The 22,370-nt window shown below is 38.6% G+C and overlaps 1 protein-coding gene across 1 annotated transcript in view; it reads right to left on the reverse strand.

Moving 5' to 3' along the window:
* Nucleotides 1–8,109: 8,109 nt before the first annotated feature.
* MYO1F (myosin IF) overlaps nucleotides 8,110–22,370 on the reverse strand; it is a 42,379-nt gene continuing 28,118 nt past the window's right edge. The window contains exons 13-28 of the mRNA XM_053463986.1: nucleotides 21,778–21,864; nucleotides 20,043–20,210; nucleotides 18,807–18,892; nucleotides 18,380–18,461; nucleotides 16,330–16,436; nucleotides 16,140–16,238; nucleotides 15,741–15,885; nucleotides 15,042–15,156; nucleotides 14,454–14,623; nucleotides 13,869–14,014; nucleotides 12,831–12,977; nucleotides 9,959–10,107; nucleotides 9,749–9,826; nucleotides 9,488–9,677; nucleotides 8,844–9,013; nucleotides 8,110–8,465 (exon numbers count right to left, since the gene is read on the reverse strand). Of these exons, the coding sequence (XP_053319961.1) occupies nucleotides 8,389–8,465; nucleotides 8,844–9,013; nucleotides 9,488–9,677; nucleotides 9,749–9,826; nucleotides 9,959–10,107; nucleotides 12,831–12,977; nucleotides 13,869–14,014; nucleotides 14,454–14,623; nucleotides 15,042–15,156; nucleotides 15,741–15,885; nucleotides 16,140–16,238; nucleotides 16,330–16,436; nucleotides 18,380–18,461; nucleotides 18,807–18,892; nucleotides 20,043–20,210; nucleotides 21,778–21,864 (2,016 nt within the window). The 3' untranslated portion in view covers nucleotides 8,110–8,388. The remainder of the gene's footprint in view (nucleotides 8,466–8,843; nucleotides 9,014–9,487; nucleotides 9,678–9,748; nucleotides 9,827–9,958; nucleotides 10,108–12,830; nucleotides 12,978–13,868; nucleotides 14,015–14,453; nucleotides 14,624–15,041; nucleotides 15,157–15,740; nucleotides 15,886–16,139; nucleotides 16,239–16,329; nucleotides 16,437–18,379; nucleotides 18,462–18,806; nucleotides 18,893–20,042; nucleotides 20,211–21,777; nucleotides 21,865–22,370) is intronic.

Raw genomic sequence — 22,370 nt, forward strand, 5'->3', positions numbered from 1 at the left:
GTGAGTGGAAAAGTTAAGGTATTGTGTTATTTACTCTATAATATTTATTTCAAAGGTTAGTCACACAAAATTGTTGAATCCATGTTGAATGACTATTGTTTTTAGTGTACTGATTACTCCCAATCCCACCACATAAGATTCTATCTCATACTATCTGCCTCTCACTGATCTCATCTTTATCCAGTACACATGGATGCCATTGAGTTAAGATTCTCTCTGTTCCCCAATATTTTAACACGTTTGTTTCCTAAGGATTTTAATAATAATTTGGTATTCTGTTATCATTAAGAAACAATTTAATATATATTTTAAAAAAAATTGATTTATAGCTATTTGAATGACAATTAGTGTGACTTCAAAAAAGGTAAGTGTAAGGGGTGTGGCATGTGCTAACAAATATGGTGCTAGTGTCCCAATATTTCCAGGTCTGCTTTTCATTCCCAAAACAAACTTGTGTAGAGTAATGCAACAGGCTCCATAAAAGGCATAATATTTTATTTTAGCTGGAGTGGCTGCAGTGCACCCTCCGGGGCAAGTTTGGGCTGTCTGGCTGATGTTGTATTTTATGCATCCTCTTTCAATAAAAGTCTTAGTTTTGTCACTAAAACTTTTAGTTCAGTTCTTTGTTAAATTTAATGTTCTATTTTGTTTATCGCTGTTGAATGAGCTGGTGCTCTATAACTAATATGTATTAATATTCATCATGTTATATATTATAAATGGAACTTGGCAATCATATTTTGAAAATAAAGTTCTGTTTAAAAAAGATATCTCATTTTCATTTTGAAGTAGGAAGTGGCTGTCTGTGTAAAATTGGTACATAGTACTTAGTATTAGTTACGCACACAAACACTCGGGGTCTGTTCATTGGTTTTCATTAGTGACGTATTTAAAGTAGGTGAATATTCATAGTTGAATACATAGTTGAAAACAATGGTGAAAATTGCAGTTGTTCCAAGGGCGACAAACTTCACAAAAGACATATCAGGGAAGGGGAGCTTTACTGATGAATCATCTCCTGCCATCATTTGAATTTTTAGTTTTTTTTCCCCAGTGGCATGATTTAATGGTGGAAAATATTAGTGCCCCCTCAGTTTTGACTGTTGTATCTTATGTGCACCCCCCTAAATATTGTTCCTAGAGTCGGTATCTCTGGGGTTATACGGACTTCGTTCCGGGACTGGCCTGGGGGAGGCTAGAGTTCCTGATGCTCCCGCTACCTGTCTGGGTCCGTGCACTGCAGAGAGATGGAGTCTCCGGGTTTGCTTGGAGATTGCCGGGTGAAGCACGCCCCGCGCACCCCGCTCCCCGTCCATTTTCCCTTTAAATGGGGGGTTTTCCTGCTGCCGTCGGCAGGAATTCCCACTGACGACAGGGGGACCTCCCCGTCCTGGACGCGTCCCGCAAGGGAGGGCTCCGGTTAGCCGGAGCCCAGAAGTTCACAGGTTTGGCCGGTCCTACCTGGCTGGAGCGCTTTGTCTTATAATCGAGCAAATATGGTATAACTTGTATGGGTTCAGTAAAAGGGGCACCACAGAAATGTGAAAAATTGAAAGATAGAGTACAAAACATAAAATCAGCCATTGTCACAAAAGGGGTTAAGGTTCGAATATATGTTTTTGTGTTTCCTGAAATTAAACCTGACATCAGTGGGTGGTCCTGCTGACGTCAGTGGGAGTTCCCGCTGATGTCAACAGGAAACACCCCTTTTAGGTTATGGTAGATGTCACTTCAAAACAACACCCCAATATGTGTTCAGCAACATTTCCTGAGTACAGTGATACCACCCATGCATGCCAGTTTTTTTGAGGGCTAAAGGGCCATATGTGGGACATGCCCAATTCAGTTTTTCAACTGGGTTACCAAGTTTGTGGTAGTCTTGGTACATGTTAATAACAAACACCACTCAATATGTGTTCACCAACATCTTTCAAGTACAGTGATACAACCCCATGCAGGGCCGGCCTTAGGGGTGTGCAGCTGCACAGGGTGCCATAGCCGCAGGGGTGCCTGCCCGGGAGTTGGGAATTAAAACAGTCGCTAATGAAGTTTTCAGCAACCGCTCGGCGCCCCTCACTCTCCTACGCGAGGCATCTATCTCCGTTGCGGTGCAAGCGTTTCATGCTGAGCGGCGGAATATGACATCATATTCCGGCGCTCAGCTGTGAAGTGTGCACCGCGTTAGAGTGGGAAGATGGACGCCTCGCGTTCCCACCAGGGGCAGAGGGGGGAAGGCAGTGAGAAGGGGCAGGGGGGGAGGCAGTTAGAAGGGGCAGAGGGGGGAAGGCAGTGAGAAGGGGCAGAGGGGGGGAAGGCAGTGAGAAGGGGCAGAGGGGGGGAAGGCAGTGAGAAGGGGCAGAGGTGGTAGAAAAGGGGAGATGGGCTACATAGTGAAGAGGGGTAGATAATGAGAAGTAGGGGAGGGGTAGATAGTGAGAAGGGGGAGAGGGTGTACATAGTGAGAATGGGGGGAAGGCAGTGAGAAGGGGGAGTGGGGGTACATTATGAGAAAGGGGGACATAGTGAGAAGGGGCAGATAATAAGAAGTGGGGGAGTAGATGGGGAGAGGGGGTAGATAGCGAGAAGTGGGGAGAGGGGATACATAGTTTGCCGACAAAGATGTCTTACACTGGGCTGTTTGGGGACAAAGTTGGCTCAGACTGGGCTGTAATGTGTGTGTAATCTGGGTGCTGGTCAGGTTCCATGTGGGCAGTGTGGACACCAGGGCTGGCTTTGGGGTGTGCAACCTGTGATCTATACCTTTTAATGCTGAGTTTATATGTGAATTACAATTGATTTATACCTGCAAAGCTGGGTGTGCGTTATTCTGTTGATCTGTATCTGTACGCTCTGTTTCCATACATTATTATTGTATACCTACAAATAGATGGTTTGTATGTCTGATTCTGTTTATTTGATTTATACATTCAATGCTGAGTTAACATGTGGTTTTTCAATTGATGTATACCTGCAAAGCTTGGTTTTTGTGTTCATTCTGTTCGATCTATACCTGCTAATATAGGGTTTGTATGTAATCTATACATGCAAGTGCTGTTTATATGTGTTTGATCTATAGTTCACAGAGAGGAAGGAAAAGAGAGAGGTATGGTTTAGTGAATGAGGGACAAAGGGACTGAGAATGATTTCAGGGGAGAGGACCTCTCAAAGTCATGGTCAAGGTGATAAGGAGGGAACACTGCACTGACTATCAGTCTTCCCCTAGTCTGCAGTCAGTATGGCAATTTTTTTTTGGGTGTGGTAGCGGAGGGAGTGATTGAATGCTGTGGAGCGGGGCCCAAGGAAATGCTTTGTGGGGTCCTATTTTTTCAATATTTAAAAAAATGTTTTTGTTACAGCAGATTAGCTGTTTTGTTTAATGAAAGCTATTTGTTTGTTACAAGATTTTTTTCCTTTTTTTTAGGGGGGGGAGGCACCAGAGGAGTAGTCCGCACAGGGCGCCAGAACACCTAAGGCCGGCTCTGACCCTATGCATAGGTTTTTGGGGGTTAAACGGTCACATTTGGGAGCTGTCCCATCAGGTGTAACCACGCATCCCATATGGCATGACATTTATGAGGGCAGTTTTGTGAGTTAGAAAAGCTTTACTCTTGTTTACATACATTGCCAACCATGCATATTGCAACAATTAATTTAAGAATAGGAATATGGAATCTTGGAGGGAAAATGTTTAGTAGTGCTATTTTTGGGGTGGGACCCCATTGTATTGTTAATCCCTTTACTGACCCTGTTTTCATTATACCCTACACTGAGTCTCGGCTAGTGACTGGGAAACCGGGGAAAGAGTGTGTTGTTCCAGGCTAAGGGAGCACAAGTCAGCGGAGGTAGTCGGTCAGACTATTCAGCTCCGTGACAGAAACATTTTAGCCAACCTGCCTGAAACCAGATACCTTCTCATGGTTTCTTTCTTGATAATTTCTAAGTGGTTGTATCAATGCATAACACCTGATGATTTAAAAGCTCTTTCCCAGCCTTCGACCTCAAGTTTTAACTTCAGCTCAGCTACCCAGGCTGACATATACTGTTTGTTAATTTATGACTGGGGGAGTTTGATATATTGTAACATAATAAGAGGCCTTTTGGGCAGTTAAGAGATCACTCACATAGTTTATGAACAAACATGACTGCTTTCCCCATTTCCAATATTTTTCTCTTAAGGTTTGGAACCGAGAAATTTCATATTCATAGGTACATAAAGTAATCAACAGGATTTCAAGATTTTTAAAGGATTGAAAAGCGTGTTTTTCTAACAAATCTCCCACATTTTTAATCCCTCTTCTTCGCCATCTATTTATAGTTAGGTCTGATAGAAGTAGGACAAGAGTCGCTACGGGTGTTACTAAGGCAAAATCACGAAATCCTTTGATTAGGATCCATCTAATTACAGCCTTGTGAGCCATCCGTATTGAAGCTGTAGATTGAACTGATGGTTTTCCACAAAATATTGTGTTGTCAATTTTTCTTTAATTTTGGGGTCATTGAGTAAAGACTTGTTTAATCTCCATTGGTTTGTCCATACATTTTAAATTGTTCTGAAATGGTAAATAAAATTGGAACATGGTCTGACCACAATATGATGACTATTTGGCAAGTCTCCAATTTAGGGATGAGGGATTCGTCTAGAAGCAAATAGTGTATATGTAAATATGTGTTGTGGTTAGAAGTAAAAGGGTGAAATCCCGCTCTTCTGTGTTTGAAAGGCGCCATGTACCACTGGAAACTCGCTAGGAGAGATTCTATTTTCATATCAAATTTTTGTGTTTGGCCCTTTGTGTGTCTGGATGAATTGTGGTATCTAGCCTTGGTCAGACAGCTAAATTTAGATCTTCTAGATTCAATTGATTAGCATTAGGTGAATATATGTCGGCCAAAGAGCAGTGTGTACCATTTATGGGACAGTTCAGCAAGAAGAATCTTCTGTTTGTTTCAATCACGTTATCCATCAATTAAAAAGTCACCTGTTTACTTATGTATATAGAAGCTCCAGCGTTTTTGTGTTAGCCATATAATAGATTTATACTGAGCGCACTTTTTGACATTATTGTATGTGCAATTCACACTATATGTGGAGGGGAAAACCACATGATTATGGTTCTGCTGGTATAAAGGGAGGGTGCAGGAATAGTCACTTTTTATTTATTTTTTACATCACAATTCATTGAATGAAACAACACTGGATATTGTTTCTAAAAGAGATTGGGTTGCTTAGTTTTATGAAAGTGAGTCACTTGGATCAGTATATCTGCTTTTATCTTGTGTGCCTCTTCCATAGCTAGCCTTCTCTTGTGGGGTGGGTTCAACCCCGTAACATTCATAGATAGACACTTCAAACCTATTCTCAAAAGTAGAGTAGATGCTTATCCAACCGTTTTGTAAAACATCAGCTGGAATATGGAACTAGTATATTTTAGAGTTATTCATTTGAAAAAGAAAACACAAAAAAAGAATGAGATAAAATAGGTAATGGGGAGGTAGAGCAGTGAAAGAGAAAAAAAACATCTGCTTGCTCTGCCAAAAATGGTGAGGTGAGATGCATGGTGTAGGAGAGGGAGAAACAGTCTGAGAAGGTGCACTGCAGCAAACTGTAAGAAAACAAAAAATATATAATAATCAAGTACAAATCATGCATGTGTGGTCTGAATTATCCTGGGATTCCTCCCAGTATCGCTGATTAGAGTGTTAGTATTTGCCAATATAAATATATCTAAATGCTTTCAAGTGTTGCATTGCAATCCCAGACAATACATAGAGCATAAATCTATATTAAATATTATTTAAATCAATGAATGTTACCCTTTAAAGAGTTAAATATATGTCTAATTGTATAACATAATGGGATGTTCACTGTTTACCCTTCACCAAAAAAGAAAAATAGCAGGGAAGGAACTCCACCATTGTCTGTATAACAAAATAAAACAGAACACATAGAATTGTATACATTACATGACTCAGGATTACTTCAAAATGTCTTGTAAATGTATAGACTCTGCCACATGAGGTAAAGACTTCAGCAATTAATGAGTTGGTTTCAGATGTAGTTTCTGTTGTAAGTCATACACATTTGTTGGTGACCGGTTAGGTGATCAGGCATTCTTTGTAGCAAGTGTCCATTCCCTGTAAACCTTGCCATTTGGTTTAGGTTATTGTGGAGTGTTATTTGAATGTGGATGAATATCCCAAGATTTCAAGAGAGTGAGACCCTCATCCGGTAAGAACCAAAAGCCTAGAATTTTAAAAAAGTTTAAAACTTCTTTAAATAAAAAAAGTGGAATAGTTTTCCCAGATTTCTTCCTATTTTCACATGCATCACGTCTGTTGCACATAATTAATATGCACTCTCAACAGCAAGGAAGCTTATGTTGGTTTGAACTAGAACAAGAGTGTGTAAAATCACAAAACAATCTAATTAAGCTTTCATGGACTACAGACTCTGATAGAAGAAAGGGTGGTAAAGATTCACAGAATTTGATACTTAAAAATCTACTAGCCCCAGAAGTCCTTCAATCCTTGCTTATGACACATCTCATGTGCATTATAGACAATCTAGATTTTAAGATTGTGGCAACAGAATGGGATCATGAAAATTTCCAGTTAAATTTAAATGAATTTAAATTTAATTTACCCTCAAGAGAATGGTTTAACTACTGCAGAGTAAGTACGTTTCTTCCTTCCAGTCTAATTTGGAAGGAGCTCTCCCCTTCTATCTCTAAATTAAATGCAATTTTGGGCAAAGAGAAAACAATAAAACTACTCACAATATACATCTTTCTACCATTTTGGGTTCCCCTCCATTGTTTAAATCTAATGGAAGCCCTATACAAACTTTTAAATAGGTGGTATTTAAATCCCAGGAGTAAATTGTACCCTCAAGAACTCTATGTTGTGGGGATAACAATGGGACCGTAAAACACTTCTCCTTGTATGTGAAAAAAAATGTAGTCTCACTAGCACATCTCTGGGGGCATTACTAGGAGCATGTTTGTATTTGAGACCCTATGAGCCCTGCCAATTATGTTTTCCCCAGCATGATGCGCAGGTGCCATGGATCCGAACATTTCCTGTAGGTAAGTATCTAATTCTGAAGTTGAGATCTTCACCGCAATTCCTTGAATTCGGAGGTTGTTATGTCTCGACTGATCCTCTCCTTCTGCTTAATTTTCACATAAGAATTCAACCTCTTTCTGTAGTGCAGCATGGCCCTACACCTAAAGGTCTTTTGGCAAGACCTCTGCTGAAAGAAACCTAGCATCTTCTTGTTTGCTTTCCTCTGTCTTTGCAACGACATGATATATTAGGTAAGTGCAAGAAACGTGCCTTCTGATTCACTGCCAGTAGCACCTTCGTAAGATCCAGCTCTATACCAGTGCTGCCAGGATTGTTTTTTAAACATTTTTTGAAGCTACAGGGCATTTTGTAGACACTGGGTAGACACATAACATAGTGTTTATTTTATTTAGGAACTATATATATATATATATATATATACTTTCCCAAGTACACCCGCTTGTGTGGAGTAAATGTGAGGGGTGGTCTAGTCCACAAAAAGCTTAACTGCTCATTCCTTTTGTTACAAAATAAATATATTTTGAAAATATGCACAATAGCAGGGACCAAATAGTTTGCCCTACATGCCAGCCAACACTCGCTACCTTTGATCAGCACCTTTTAGTGTAAATTCAAGGGTTTCATACTGGAAATCTGCTTTTGAACATGATTTTGCATCGATGGGTGAGGCTCAGTGATGTTTCCTGTCTGAGGCAAACCCTTGTACCAGAAACCGTCCATCAGTGTTGTACGTGAAAATGCGCCGCACTACTTAAGCCATTATGTTTTATGCTGTCATTAAAGGTTTTAAGGCAGACAGACATTTTTTCTCTGGTGGCGTCAACCTAATTTGGACAGGAAGCAAGTAATGATGTGATATATATGCAATGTATCCAAAGCTTTTTACTTCAGTCTTGTTTTTAAACCATACTAATATTTCCATTGCTACTTTGTTCTTGTAATTCCCCTTACTGTTCTTTGACAAACAACACGGTGCTTAATTTGCAGGGTACTCTTTATTGTCTTACTTTACTACAAAAGAAAACATTCTGTTTTGCTTACTTTAGCAGTAAATTCATTTTTGTCTTGAAATGAAGATTGTCGATTTTTGGACTTCCAAGCACCACTAATGTTTTTGTGCAAAAAGCATTTTTTTTTCTCTCTAGTATAAAACCTATTACATTTATAAAATTGAGCTCCTACACGTCCTTTTAAAATTAAAGTGGGATCACATTTTGACCTCATAGCTATTCAAAAGAAAAGAAACAAAAAAAAAAAAAAAAAACGTGCAGGTTGATGTCTTTTTGATTGGATTGTATTTTGAATTCAAATTTTCTGCACATAATTGCCAGGGAATAATCCTTCCTTCCCATGAAGTCTTCCTTTCCACCAGCCTGAGGGATCTGAAATAGAATAAGTAACATTCTAAACAACCTAGTGACAACACTTGATTACTTTAAGCAAGATGATTAATTATAGTCATTTTTGTCAGTGCTAGTGAGAGTCAATTTGCACATATTAATATGTCATGGGATGAAAGGTTATATATAACAGATGTATGTATTTTTAGCAAAAATCTGTAAATACAGTACATTTTAAAATTTGTTTTAATAATTATATTTAGCAAAACTAATCAAAACCTGCTGATTGTTTAACGTGTAGCACTCCTTACCAGAAATGTATAAATATACTATAACTATGCATTGTTTAAAAAGATAGAAACCGGCCATGGGACAGATTCCTTTTTGTATCTTTTTTTCTTGCAAACTTCTGCAACCCACCTTCTAGGAGAATATCAATGACATCGTTGACACTAAAGCTAAGCTCATCCACATCTTGTCCAATGTACTGGTAAACAGCTCTGCAGCGAGGACCTGCAGGTTTGGGCTGAGGTTTAGGGCGTCCTACTGCAGGTGGTGGTCTCTGCCCCACACTCTTCCTTCTGTGTATTCTGTCACAAAATAAGATAAGGTAAATACCGTAAAGCAGTATTTAGAATCTGTATGTATTTAGGCAATTTATAGGCAAATAACATGCTTTCTCATAGGCATCATTTAGAGTCAAAGGCTGAATTTGCACTCCCTAATGTAAATTAATACAGCTAGATTGCAAACTAAGCCTATTCATATCTTTGTGTCTGTGTTCTAAATTACAACACTGTGTGAGCATGGGGGTAAATAGGGCAGGTATTCATTGTCATCATGCAACTCAAAAATGAGAGATAACCTGCTACTTTAAAAAAATCTATATTTTAGTGAACACTTTTATCTGTTGGATGAAAACATTCTGCTCATCTAATTTCTTTGGGTTTTGCAAATGTGCAATACTTGTTTGTTAACAAACAATTAAACTGTGCATTGGCTGAATTTAATATATGCTAATTTGAATGGAATGTACATAAACTCTGCAAGGGCTATCCTCTTACCCAGCTACACCCTGGTCTGGTACATTGAGGAACTCCATGTTATGGTCAGAGGGTGCTCGGCTCCTACGAGGGGCAGGGTTTCTAGGAATGGCAGCAGAAGGTGGTGCTCTGACTTGTTTATTAGTCTTGGAATAGGTGGGGTTCCTGGATTTACTTGCTGGAAAATTAGGCGCCCCATTTCTGAAGGATCCTAAGATATCACAGAGTTAGAAAAAATGAATATTAAAAAGAATAAATGCGTTATGTAATTTACATACTCACCAGATGGAGGTGCGGGAGCTGATCGATTTGGAGGAGGTCTGTATGAACGTTTTTGAAAAACTTCTTTTCTTGTGGGTTCTGTAGACGAAAAAGCAGAAAATGACAACAATATCGACGTGTTAATGTAATCTTAAAGGAACAGCCATGCCATTTGTAGTCAACCAAATTTTTATGTGTCCTCAAATGTTTTCATGTAACCACAATGCTTACTTGAGTTTTTAGGCAGCCCATCACCAATTGAGATGGCCAGAGTCTTTCCTCCAGGCTTCAGCTGGATTATATCACCCTGTCCCCTAATGAACTGTAGGTTTCGTGTTCCGCCACCACCCCAGCCTTCTTTCTTCACCCGGAGCTGTAGTCTGAGGAAATTGTGAAACAGTAAGAAACATGCTGGTATACGCACATATTATACAAACAGAAAATACACAGATAGCAGTATATACTTTTACACACAGAAAAAATAATAAAGCATACATAACACATTAACAAGTATGCATTGTAATTACAAATTTACAAATATCCATACAGGTGCCCTGCTTGATACATACCATGTAAGATATGCAAAGATTCATATACCTAACCACAACAGTAAATCTTCTGGCATAATCGATACGCGGAATGCATACATAATTTATACTTAACCCCTTAAAGCTCTTATGACATACTGTTGTGTCCTGGAAAATGATGAACATACCGCTAGTAGGCAATGGTAGATTCTTCGTTTTTGCATTTGCAGCAGTCCTCCTTGCTGATGCAAGGAGGATCAGGCTGTTTGTCACACTCCGTCAGCAGGAATCAACTTTGCTTGTTTGTGAATTAGAGTCAGAGAAGCACTGTTATTTCAAGGTAATTGGGATTTATGTATATGTGTTCCTGTGTGTGTGTATATATATATATATATATGTAAGCATGAGTGTGTAATTGTGTTAGCGTGTGTATGTGTGAGCATAGATGTGTACCTGTGTGTGTGAGCATGGATGTGTAAGTGGGGTGAGATGGAGTCTGTGTTAGTGAGTATGAGTAAGTGTGTGTAATTTGTGTGTTTACATATGTTTTATGTTGGGGGGCGGAGTGAATTTTTGCATCAGGGCCCAGTAGTTTCTAGTTATGCCCTTGGTGGTGGGAGCTTTTAAGAAAATTATTTAATTTCCATCGCTGTTAATACTTGTCCTTTATGGGGCAATAATGAGGGGAAAATACTTTCTTTTTTTCTTTTTAACATGATATTATAGGATGCAACCAGTGGTGTATTTAGGTTTTTTGCTGCCCTAGGCCTGACTAAATGTATGTGCCCCCTAATCATTATTTGCTCCACCCCTTTTCAGCATAGGCCACACCCCTCCCTGTTTATGACCCACCCCTTCATCTGTAATTGCCACCTATTTCTCTTTTGGTCCCACCCCTCTTTGTTTTGTTTTTTTTTGGTTTTGTGCACCATTTCAAATATTTTATCAATTATTTTAACAGAGAATCTTTAAATAAAATAATGAAAAGTATAAATGTAACGCTAATCACCAAGATCAAGAGCACCCACATCAAGTATACTTTAACAATCCCAGTCAGTCAAATTGGTTACCGTACATTCACACACCATTTGCCACACCACAGTGCCAGCATACATCAACATCAGCACATCCAGTCTTTTATACTAAATGGCTTGCTGAGCATAATCGGAACTTTAGTCCACAGTAGCTGGAGTGGCAAAATTAGCCATTTAGGGTTGCCTCTTTTTCTTAAAAAAAAAAAAAAAAAAAATACTGGCAGGGGGTTACTGGTTTTGCAGCACCCCTACCTGCCCAAAGAAGAGTTGAGCTGGCCATCTCAATAATTTTCATGGCCAACCCCACACACGAAAACTGAAGTGGATAGCTTCAATTTTTCTTCAGCCGGGTAGGGGTGTCCAAGCAGGTGGGTAGGTACTGCTTTTTATGCCACCCTCTGTAAGGTGCTGCCCTGGACCTAGTCCTAGTCGACCAAGGCTCTGGATGTCATCTAAGTATGACTATAGCAAAACAATGAAAACTGCCATGGCTTCCCACAGAGAAACTTTGCCTTGACCATTGACATTCAAAGGGTTAAAGGAACAGACAAATGATTTATACACATGTAAATAACCTTTTTCAAGTTATTTGAAACATTGCACTGAAGTACTTTATTGTATATTGAGCATCACATCAACCTACTGCACTTGGCTTGTTGTTTATTTTATAAAAAGATGCACAAACCGATTAATACGAGAAAATCTAAAACTTTGCCAAATGCCAATGGTACAATTATTTCTATGGCAAAGCATATAGTATCTCAAAGTATATCAACAAGATTTTATTATAATCTTTTTTTATGATCTGTTTGTTAATACACATTTTTGACAATGGGATGATCAAATGAAAATCTTCAGAAGGTTCAGTTCACTTTAAAGAACAAACCTTGATGTATACAATCTGATTTTTTAAATTGCTGGCAAATGTCTAGATTAAATAACACATTTTTGTGTTTTGCCGCCCTGGAGCTACAAAAAACGGCAGAGCCATCCAATGTTACATACATGACCCTACGAGATTGAGCTTCAAGCTCCTTGGTACAGGTACTCTGGTAAAGCACTGTCAACAAAAGCTGATTACAAGAAAAGGCAAGAGAAGACATGGACGCAGAAGGGGAGAAGGTAGGGAGACATTGACAGAGTGAGAGAGTGAATGAATGAGAGTGAAAAAGTACTAGAGTGAGAGCAACGAAATATAAATGAAAATCTGAAGTGGTCTGCTTTCCAGATCCAATGAGTTAAATACCGTCTGTACCGGTAAAATACCACTGGGGGGCAACCCTAAAGGTAACAGGCAGACTAGATGGGCTGAATGGCACTTTGCTGTAAAATTCTAGGTTTCTGTTTTTCTATTTCTCCCAGAGGGCATTGTCTGGTAAGATACAAATGCATTCTACCCAAATCTAAGAAGGTCCTTCTTCATATAGTATTTGTGGTGTAAAAAAACAAACCTGTCACATGTACCTATTGTACAGAACTCTGGATTATGACCCGCTATATAAATCAATACATAATAATCATATTAATAATACTGTGTCTTACGTGTCAGAGAAGTTCAGAAGAAATTTAGTCTTGGTAATTTCCTCATAGCGTTTGCATATCAGGCTAATAAGTTCCGTTTTGAACACTGACTCCAGAAGGGTATCATGCTCTGCCTCATGCAAGATAAAAAAGTCATCCTGACGGGAGCTGAGATGGGGAAAAAAGAGAGTAATCTGAACAAGTATAGTTTCTTTGAGTGTAATAATCAATGTTGCATATAAAATGCGGCATATGAAATCATGTGTGATGTATAACAAATGCAAATGTAACGTGTCATAATGCCTGTGTAACCTAGTTGAAATTCTGGTTAAAGCTGTCAAAGTATCCTAACAATAATCAATCCAATAAATGGAAAATAAATTAAATAATAAAAATAGCAAGGGTAATAACTGTGAGGATATTACTTTTTGCTTTAAAAAACTTCTGTTAATTCAATAATAATAAACATTTTACTGAGTTGATATGACTTGAAGCTCTGGAAATCAGGGTTTCCAGTATATTAGGCAGTTTGAGCCTTTGGACTATGTACTCCCCTCCCAGGTTCTGACCACTGCCTGCCCCAACTCAATCTTTTAAATTTTTGTTCTTTTTATGCGACTAACTTTGTTTAGAATCAGTTTCAATTTTACATCATTTCATATCAAAGTAATCCAAAACAATTGCACATAGCAGTTTCACACAGTTTACAGTCCCCGACACTCGTGATGTATTTATAAGAGGTGTGCTACCCTAGATCTGACCCTCTCAGCAGACCTACATGATGTTTTGTGACATCTTCCTTGCACAGGGTGATTTTATTATGGTGAGCGTTAGAATATGATGCAACTTCCTTATGCTATGCCTTAGAAAGGAGATCTACCCCTGACAGAGTGGAACTGAGGCAACACATTTCATTCTGCATTCCAGGTAAAGGGATGAGACAAAACACATCTGTACTTTTGTGTGCGTAGTAAGCGTGTCTGTGCATTGTTGATTTTTAAACTTTGAAAACCTGTGTAGCTTGTTACCCCCAAAAATATAAACTAGGTTTCGGCTCACCTAAGTGAAATACTTCGTAAACACTGGATCTCCATCTTCTTTTTTAAAACTTCCTTGATTTGACCCTTTTCAGGTCCCTTCTTCACTTTTTCACGTCCAATTAAATAAAGGTATTTGGGACTCAGGATAAGATCTCTCTTAATAACCTATTGGTGCAAGAATGATTAGATTAAGAACCGCACACAAGAGTTAGATAATACTTATTCATATCTATCTTCAGTTACAGTAACAAGGTCTTATAATATAAACAACGTTTAAAAACCATGAGACATAAAAAAAACTCAAACGTTTAGATGTCTACCCACTGGGCCTTGTTTCAGAATGTGTATATAAAACTTTCATATTTTTGGCCCAAGCACCTAGTTTTTGTTATTGTCTGTATTAAACAGTTTTTAAATTATTATAATATTCTTTCAACATCTTATTATTCTTAACCTGGGAATTCTGCCTATAGTAAATGCAAATATTCAATTTTTGAGTATATGGCTACATCTTTTCGCCCCCTTGTTTTTACCTAGATCAGAATATATAAAGGGGATATGTCAAAATTGACAAAGTTTAGTTGTTGATCACGTAAAGTCTTACCTTGAATCGCCTGTCATATTTGTTAACGGAGTCGGCAAAATCAATCCTTTCACGTTTAGCCATGAACTGACGGAGTTCTGGCTTATCTTCCATGCCCAAGTAGTCCCCGACAAAGTTGCGATTAATACTATTTCTTCTGCGTTCTTTTAATCCATAAAGAATGTTTGATGCTAGGGAAGAGGTGATAGAATGATTAGAAAGCAGTGGCATAAGCTGATCATAAAATAAAAATAATTGTCAGTCTTAAATGTATGGGAATGCATAGCTGTGTTGCAGAAGAAAAGACAACGATGTCCTTCAACTGCAGCTCTTGTCGGGTTTTCCTTTAAAGGAATCCATCTGGCAACTTAGGCCCTGCTGCAAATCAATGAATTACTTGAGGTGTATATTTGTGAATAGCAACCCTCCTATACATTATAATTAATTACAAGAGACATATCATGGCAATTTCCTTGACTTGAGAGAAAAATTTATGCTTGTTTTTATTTTTAGCTAACATTTTTTTTCATTGCAATTCAAGGGAGGAGTGCTATTCGATTTCTTGTGGCAATTTATCCCCGCCATAGAGTCCAACTCATTTTCTCTTACCTTCTTCTCTCATTTGCTCATATTTCTTCTTAGCTATGTAACGTCTCCAAGCTTTTTGTATTGTCCTAGCAAAGGTATCAAACTTTCTCTCTCTCATTTCTTCAAGTAAAAAAAGCTACAAAATAAAATGCATTGTTATTCAATGATGTATAAATAGCATCAAACAAAAGGATTTTGTTCACTATTAATTTTGTGACAACAGAGATGTGTTATTTGCCCAGTGTGTCTGTAATATTCAATATTAGTTAATGAGTTGTTAGAGAGCAACATTTATGATTCCATCACTTCCGTAGCATTTGAAGCTTGAGAGGGAAGATGAACATGTACAGTTATTTACACGCTTAGGTACAATGTCTTAGATATGTAAAAAACTTGGTTGGTATGGGATGGGTAGTACAAACAGAAATATACTAGGCATTTAGTACATATCATGACTTTGTGACCGTGTGCAATTGCATGGAAGTTTGGTGTTTCAGTCCAAGGGGCATTGAGCAGTACAGTGTTTGATCTGTGGGCTAACTGATCAAATCATAGATCTGTCCCCCCCCTGGCCAGTAGATTAGACTACAATCTATTCATGCAGATGTTATAGAGCTTCCAATACTTTTGGAGCTGGACTTTTTGAAATCCTTGGTGTTCCTCAGATGGGCTGCTGAACTCCACTTCAATATTTGAAGTGAGTATATTTTAGAAACCTACCGACTCTGGATTCTTGACAAACACCTTTGTTCTTCCCATTTGATACTGATCTGAGTCCATATTCACAGCCCTTAAGAGATGCTGTACTCCCTGGCGTTCATCTCCTCTCCACTTTGGCCAGGTTTCTCGGGTCAGAATAGCATACCTTGCGAAGAGATTGTACAAAATTCTCAATTACCGTATATTGCATGGTGAACCAAACAATTTTCATGATATGGATATACGGTATATCTTGAAAACCCAGTATGTCGCCACTTATTTACTGGAGCTTAAGTAAAGGCCCTCCACACCACAGTTTCTTCCTTTTTTAAGTACCAGTAACATTGACTGATTGACAATTTGAGAAACCCAGGCCCACATCACCCTTAATCCAGTGATGTACCCTCTGTTTTTTTGTACCTTTGTAGGAATTTATTAAATACCCTACGGTAGGCATAACCAGCCCTCCGTACACGGATATTTTCTTTGAGGCCCAGATATTCCACTTGATGTTTGACTCTGAAATACAAACAGATATTGTACTATTTTTTGAGAGGAAATAATAACATTTAATATATTCTCCACACAAAAGTGCCATTCTCATTTTTACCTGCTCTCTTCCCAGTCTTTTGGCCTCTTGGTCTCATTGGGCTTAATGCAGCGAATGTAGTGAGGTGTGCACTTCATCAGAGTATTGACAAGATCATTGGCTTGTTTCTGCAGCAAGGACAAAGGCATTGGTGTTATTATAGTAGTTAACAGTGGCATGGTAACTGGGAGAATATTATTAATATTAATTATTTTAATCATACTTTCATTCCTTTTCATAAATCACAATTTCCTTGTTTATAGTATATAATTATGCAATTTTCACATTATATATACATTAATTATAGTTCATGTAAGTGAATTGTATCATATGAACTTTCACATACACACCTTTTTCATTAAAATAGATAGTCATGTGAAAATGGCTACTAGTAGCTATCTTGAAGGATAGCCCCAGTGTTAAGTGCCCTATACAAATTATGTCTCTGGTACCCATTCCTGCGTACATCTGCTTCTATTGAAGATGAAAAGCTGGTGGTATCAGCCCCAAAATGTCAGTGCACTAGGTTTTCACCTAGATTACAAATATGGTGGCCCCAGCTCAGTAGTTGAAACTGTGCATATAAGAAGTCACATACTATTAGTGTTTTACAAAAAAACAATCTTGCTAATTTTTACTTTTTACTTACTTTTTAAGTAATTTTAATTTAATTCGTATTGTGTGTACTGTATAGAATCACTGCCAACCAGCTTATTATTAAATGTGTGATGTGCACTGACTGGCTACTTTATTAGGCACACCTGTTCAATTGATTGTTAACACAAATAGCTAATTAGCCAATCACATGACAGCAACTCAATGTATTTAGTCATGCAGACGTGGTCAAGACAACTTGCTGAAGTTCAAACAGAGCATCAGAATGGGGAAGAAAGGGTATTTAATAGACTTTCAACGTGGCATGGTTGTTGTGCCAGAGAGGTTGGTCTGAGTAAACTGCTGATCTACTGGAATTGTCACGCACAAGCAAAAGACAAAAGAAAAAATATCCAGTGAGTGGCAGTTGCGTGGACGAAAATGCACAGACTGGTTCGAGATGACAGAAAGCCAACAGTAACTCAAATAACTACTCGTTATGACCAAGGTATACAGAATTCCATCTCTGAACACACAACAAGCTGAACCTTGAAGCAGATGGGCTACAGCAGCAGAAGACCACACCGAGTGCCACTCCTGTCAGCTAACTGAGGCTACAATTCACACAGGCTCACCAAAATTGGACAATGGAAGACTGGAAGAATGTTGCCTGGTCTGATGAGTATCGATTCCAGCTGCGACATTCATATGGCAGGGTCAGACTTTGGCATAAACAACATGAAAGCATGGATCCATCCTGCCTTGTATAAACGGTTTAGGCTGGTGGTGTAGTGGTGTGAGGGAGATTTTCTTGGCACACTTTGAGCCCCTTAGTACCAATTGAGCATTGTTTAAATGTGACAGCCTACCCGAGTATTTTTGCTGACCATGTCTGTCCCTTTATGACCACAGTGTACCCATCTTCTGATGGCTACTTCCAGCAGGATAATGCACCATGTCACAAAGCTCACATCATCACAACTGGTTTCTTGAACATGACAATGAGTTCAATGTACTCCAATGGCCTCCAAAGTCACCAGATCCCATTCCAATAGAGAACATTTGGGATATGGTGGAACGGGAGATTCACATCATGGATGTGCAGACGACAAGTCTGCAGCAACTGTGTGATGCTGTCATGTCCATATGGACCAAAATCTCTGAGGAATGTTTCCAGCACCTTGTAGAAAGTATGCCATGAAGAATGAAGGCAATTCTGAGGGCAAAAGGGGGTCCAACCCGGTACTACCTAAGGTCTACCTAATAAAGTGGCCAGTGAGTGTATATTATATTATTATGTATGTGATGTAAGATGGTTAGAAACAATTTAAACTTTAACTTCCAGCTACCCATCAGCTCACTGAGAAGAACACCATTGTTGAAGATTGCCACCCAAATATTAATCTACTTTTACAGATGTCTCGTGGATTTTAATGCATAGTGCCCTGAAGGACCAAGAGAGACAGAAAAGATGTACCTTAATTTTGCTGCTTGCTGTTGTTGGCCTGCCTTTCTTTTCAGAATCCAGCTTTTCTGGGAAGAGGCCTTGTATAAACTGGCTGGGGTATAAATAAAATGTTATTTAGAAGACAAAGAAGCTGAGAAAAGAGATGAAATCAAGATTTGTAGAGTTTAGGTAAGAAATTAGTTAGGCCAGAGTCTAAAAGTGCAATTAACGTAACCTTTTTAGAGTAAGAAAAATATTGTAGTTAAAATTAATATTTTATTTTGGAATGTTTCCCAGGGCATCTAAGTTCAGCCCATGATGACCGTGTGTTAAATTGGTGAATATGTTTTAGCTGATCATTAGATTTCTTAATATCTTAGTATTTCTTAATATAATAAATCAATTAATGACTGGAGGCTGTTAAAATAGGAAAGTCTCAGCTTAGACACCATCTTACTATTCACTGCTCTGCATTAATTCAATGAGGTCAATAAACAGTACATCTCGATTCTTCTCGCAGAAGCCCTCTACACCATACGATACCTGAGGAGAAGTGAGAAAATAATTCAGAAATGCAATTAATGTTCCTCCTCAGAAATCAATTAGCTCCTGTTTTTAAGACCACCTCGGGTTCATCCATCCAGAATTCACCTTTCACCCTTTTGACATTTTGCCAGTTATCTTATTTTCCTTCTGTATTTATTTAGCAATACACTATTGTGACTGTGTCTAGGTTTTCTAGGTTTTTGTTGGTACTAGACATCAATATTTATATAACATAAGTCATAAAAAAGATGAATTATATATAAATGAAATAATTAAATATACAAATATCTTTGCAAATTTGCTTTTAAGAAAAATAAATTTTTAGACTTTTGTATTCGGGCGAACATGAAAAGAAACACGAAGGATGCGTTGTCGTTTGTTCACCCCAAATACCAAAGCAGCGAACATGGTGGTAGCAAAACGTACAAGAAGACAAAGACACACAACACGAAGAATCTTTGTCTTCATTAATCTACTAATCTCCCTGGTCCCTTCCCCATCTAGCCTACCTTATCTATGCAGCATTGCAGGGGTTAACAGGAGCGTAAATCCGTAGGTTCGTGCAAGAATTTAAAGGTCCGTGCAAGCGACTCAATTGGTTGCCCTGCAGGGACCAATAGAGTCGCTCTTAAGGACCTTTAACTCCTGATGGCGAAACTCTACCTGGGGAGGCCATTGGTCTCCCTGCTCCAAGAGTTAAAGGTCTGTACTGGCAGATGAGCTCCGAGCCGGCGACCAATAGAGTCACCCCAGGCCAGGTGCACTTCATTGGTTGATGGCAGAGGAGGCCCCTGCCAGCGACCAATAGAGTTGCTTGTACAGACTTTTAAAATCCTGGTGGTGAAACCTCTGGTCTCCCCGCTCCAGGAGTTAAAGGACCTTTAACTCCTGACGCAGGATTTAGCCTGGGGAGACCGTTGGTCGAACACGAAGAAGAACACGAAGAGTTGGCTGGCGCCTAAGTCTATTAATAAAGATGATATAACGTTATGAAAAGTATGTGTCATACTTGTATAGGTCTCCCCTTCATTAAACAGAGGGAGACCTTTTAAACAAATATGGGCCCTGGAGAGCTGCTTGATCAGCTTATATGTTAATGCCACCCCTGCTCATAGTATTCCTAACTAGAATTGGATGATATACATACCTTTCCTGCGTAGTGGTGAATAACAAAGCCAGAATTCCAGTTGTTGAAGTGTTCATGGGTCCCAACAGCTGCCTGGAGCTTTTGTAGTAGGGTCTGGTCTGCTCCCCCACCAGTGGCATGCATGGTAGCACACACATCATCCAGAACACTCATAATACCTGGGGGATTCTAGAGGAATATTTAATTTTAGGTATAAGTCACACTCATCTTTGTAAAATTTGTAATTCACATAATTAACATAGTGGGGGTAAGATCTATGACACATGCATTTTTTAACAGTTTTATATTTATAGTTTGATAGATATGTATTTGATATATGTAGTGTATTTTATGTTTTCAACATTCTGTGTAATGCCAGTGTATGATATAAATATATATTCTAATTTCACATTGTACCAGAAGAATGTATGATATACCATAAATATATTTTAGTTATAGACTACCAGTCTCCATCCTTTCAATACAGTTGTGCTCCAAAAAATATTTTATTTAAGGCTAATGATCATATGAAGCTATTTATTATCACATAGTTGTTTGGCTCTTTTTTTTTTAAATCATAATGATAAGAGATATCACCCCAAATGGCCCTGATCAAAAATGTACATAGCCTTGAATGTTTGGCCTTGTTACAGACACACAAGGTGACACACAGATTAAAATGGCAATTAAAGGTTAATTTCCCACATCTGTGGCTTTTTAAATTGAAATTAGGGTCTGTGTATAAATAGTCAATGAGTTTGTTAGCTCTGAGATGGATGCACTGAGCCATGAGAAGCAGAAAGGAACTGTCAAAAGACCTGCGTAACAAGGTAATGAAACTTTATAAAGATGGAAAAGGATATAAAAAGACATCCAAAACCTTGAAAATGTGAATCAGTACTGGTTAATCACTTATTAAGAAGTGGAAAATTCAGGGCTCTCTTGATACCAAGCCAAGGTCAGGTAGACCAAGAAAGATTTCAGCAACATCTGGCGGAAGAATTGTTCAGGATACAAAGAAAACCCCACAGGTAACCTCAGGAGAAATACAGGCTGCTCTGGAAAAATATGGTGTGGTTATTTCAAGGAGCGCAATAAGGACGATACTTGAACAAAAATTAGCTGCATGGTTGAGTTGCCAGAAAGAAGCCTCGACTGCGCCAATGCCACAAAATGGCCCGGTTATAATCTGCCCGACAACACATTGACGCCTCACAGCTTCTGGCACAATGTAATTTGACGAGACCAAAATAGAGCTTTATGGTCACAACTATAAGCACTATGCTTGGGGAAGGGTCAACAAGGCCTATAGTGAAAAAATACCATCCCCACTGTGAAGCATGGTGGTGGCTCACTAATGTTTTTTTTTTGGGGGGGTGAACTCACACAGGGAATCTTGATAAAATTGATGGCAAGATGAATGCAGTATGAAAATACCGCACGAAAGCTGGGTATGGGACGCTCTTGGACTTTCCTGCATGACAATGACCCTAAGCACAAGGCCAAGTTGACCCTCTAGTGGTTACAGCAGAAAAAAGGTGAAGATTCTGGAGTAGCCATCAGTGTCCTGACCTAAATATCATCAAGTCATTCTGGGGAGATCTCAAACGTACGGTTCATGCAAGACGGCCAAAGAGTAAAAATACCCTGAATTTTATCATTATTATTTTGTGAACCTTAGTTATTATGGTCAAATGTAACCACATGTAATGTTAATTATTTTGCCTGTTTATCATTAGCAACCCATGTTCCTCACCAGCTTGTTCTCAATAAGGTCACAAACCACCTTATTGTTGAAGTACTCAATGGGGCTCCACTTTATACCTTCAGCCACATACTCCTCCTGTAAAGACATATTAAGCCCAGGTTACCCATACAAAGTGCTTTTACTTCAGTAAATGAGCAGTTAAAATATATTTAATCTTATAAAGCTTGTTTTTAATTTGCTTTACACAGGATGCTTTTAAAAATCCACAAGCACTCCCTTAAAAACAATAGCTGTAAGATCTACATCATTCCATCTTTAATTTCTTAATTACACAACCCATAGTGCACTGCGCAGTTGTTCCCGACAATATGCCGACAGGGGTGTAGAAAAATCTACCATTGTTTTCACTTTGTATGGTCATCACCAAACAGCATTCCTTTTATAACAGACTAGCAAAAGCATCAGGCACTTTAACGACTAAGTACCTGTAAGCAGTGGCGACTCTAGAAACAATATATAGGGGGGCACACAAGATACCACAGTCAAACTGGGGGGGCATTAATAATTTCCACCATTAAATCATACCACTGAAAACACACACACACATATATATATATATATATATATATATATATATATAG

This window comes from Spea bombifrons, chromosome 1, assembly GCF_027358695.1.
Source record: "Spea bombifrons isolate aSpeBom1 chromosome 1, aSpeBom1.2.pri, whole genome shotgun sequence".
NCBI lineage: Eukaryota > Metazoa > Chordata > Amphibia > Anura > Pelobatidae > Spea > Spea bombifrons.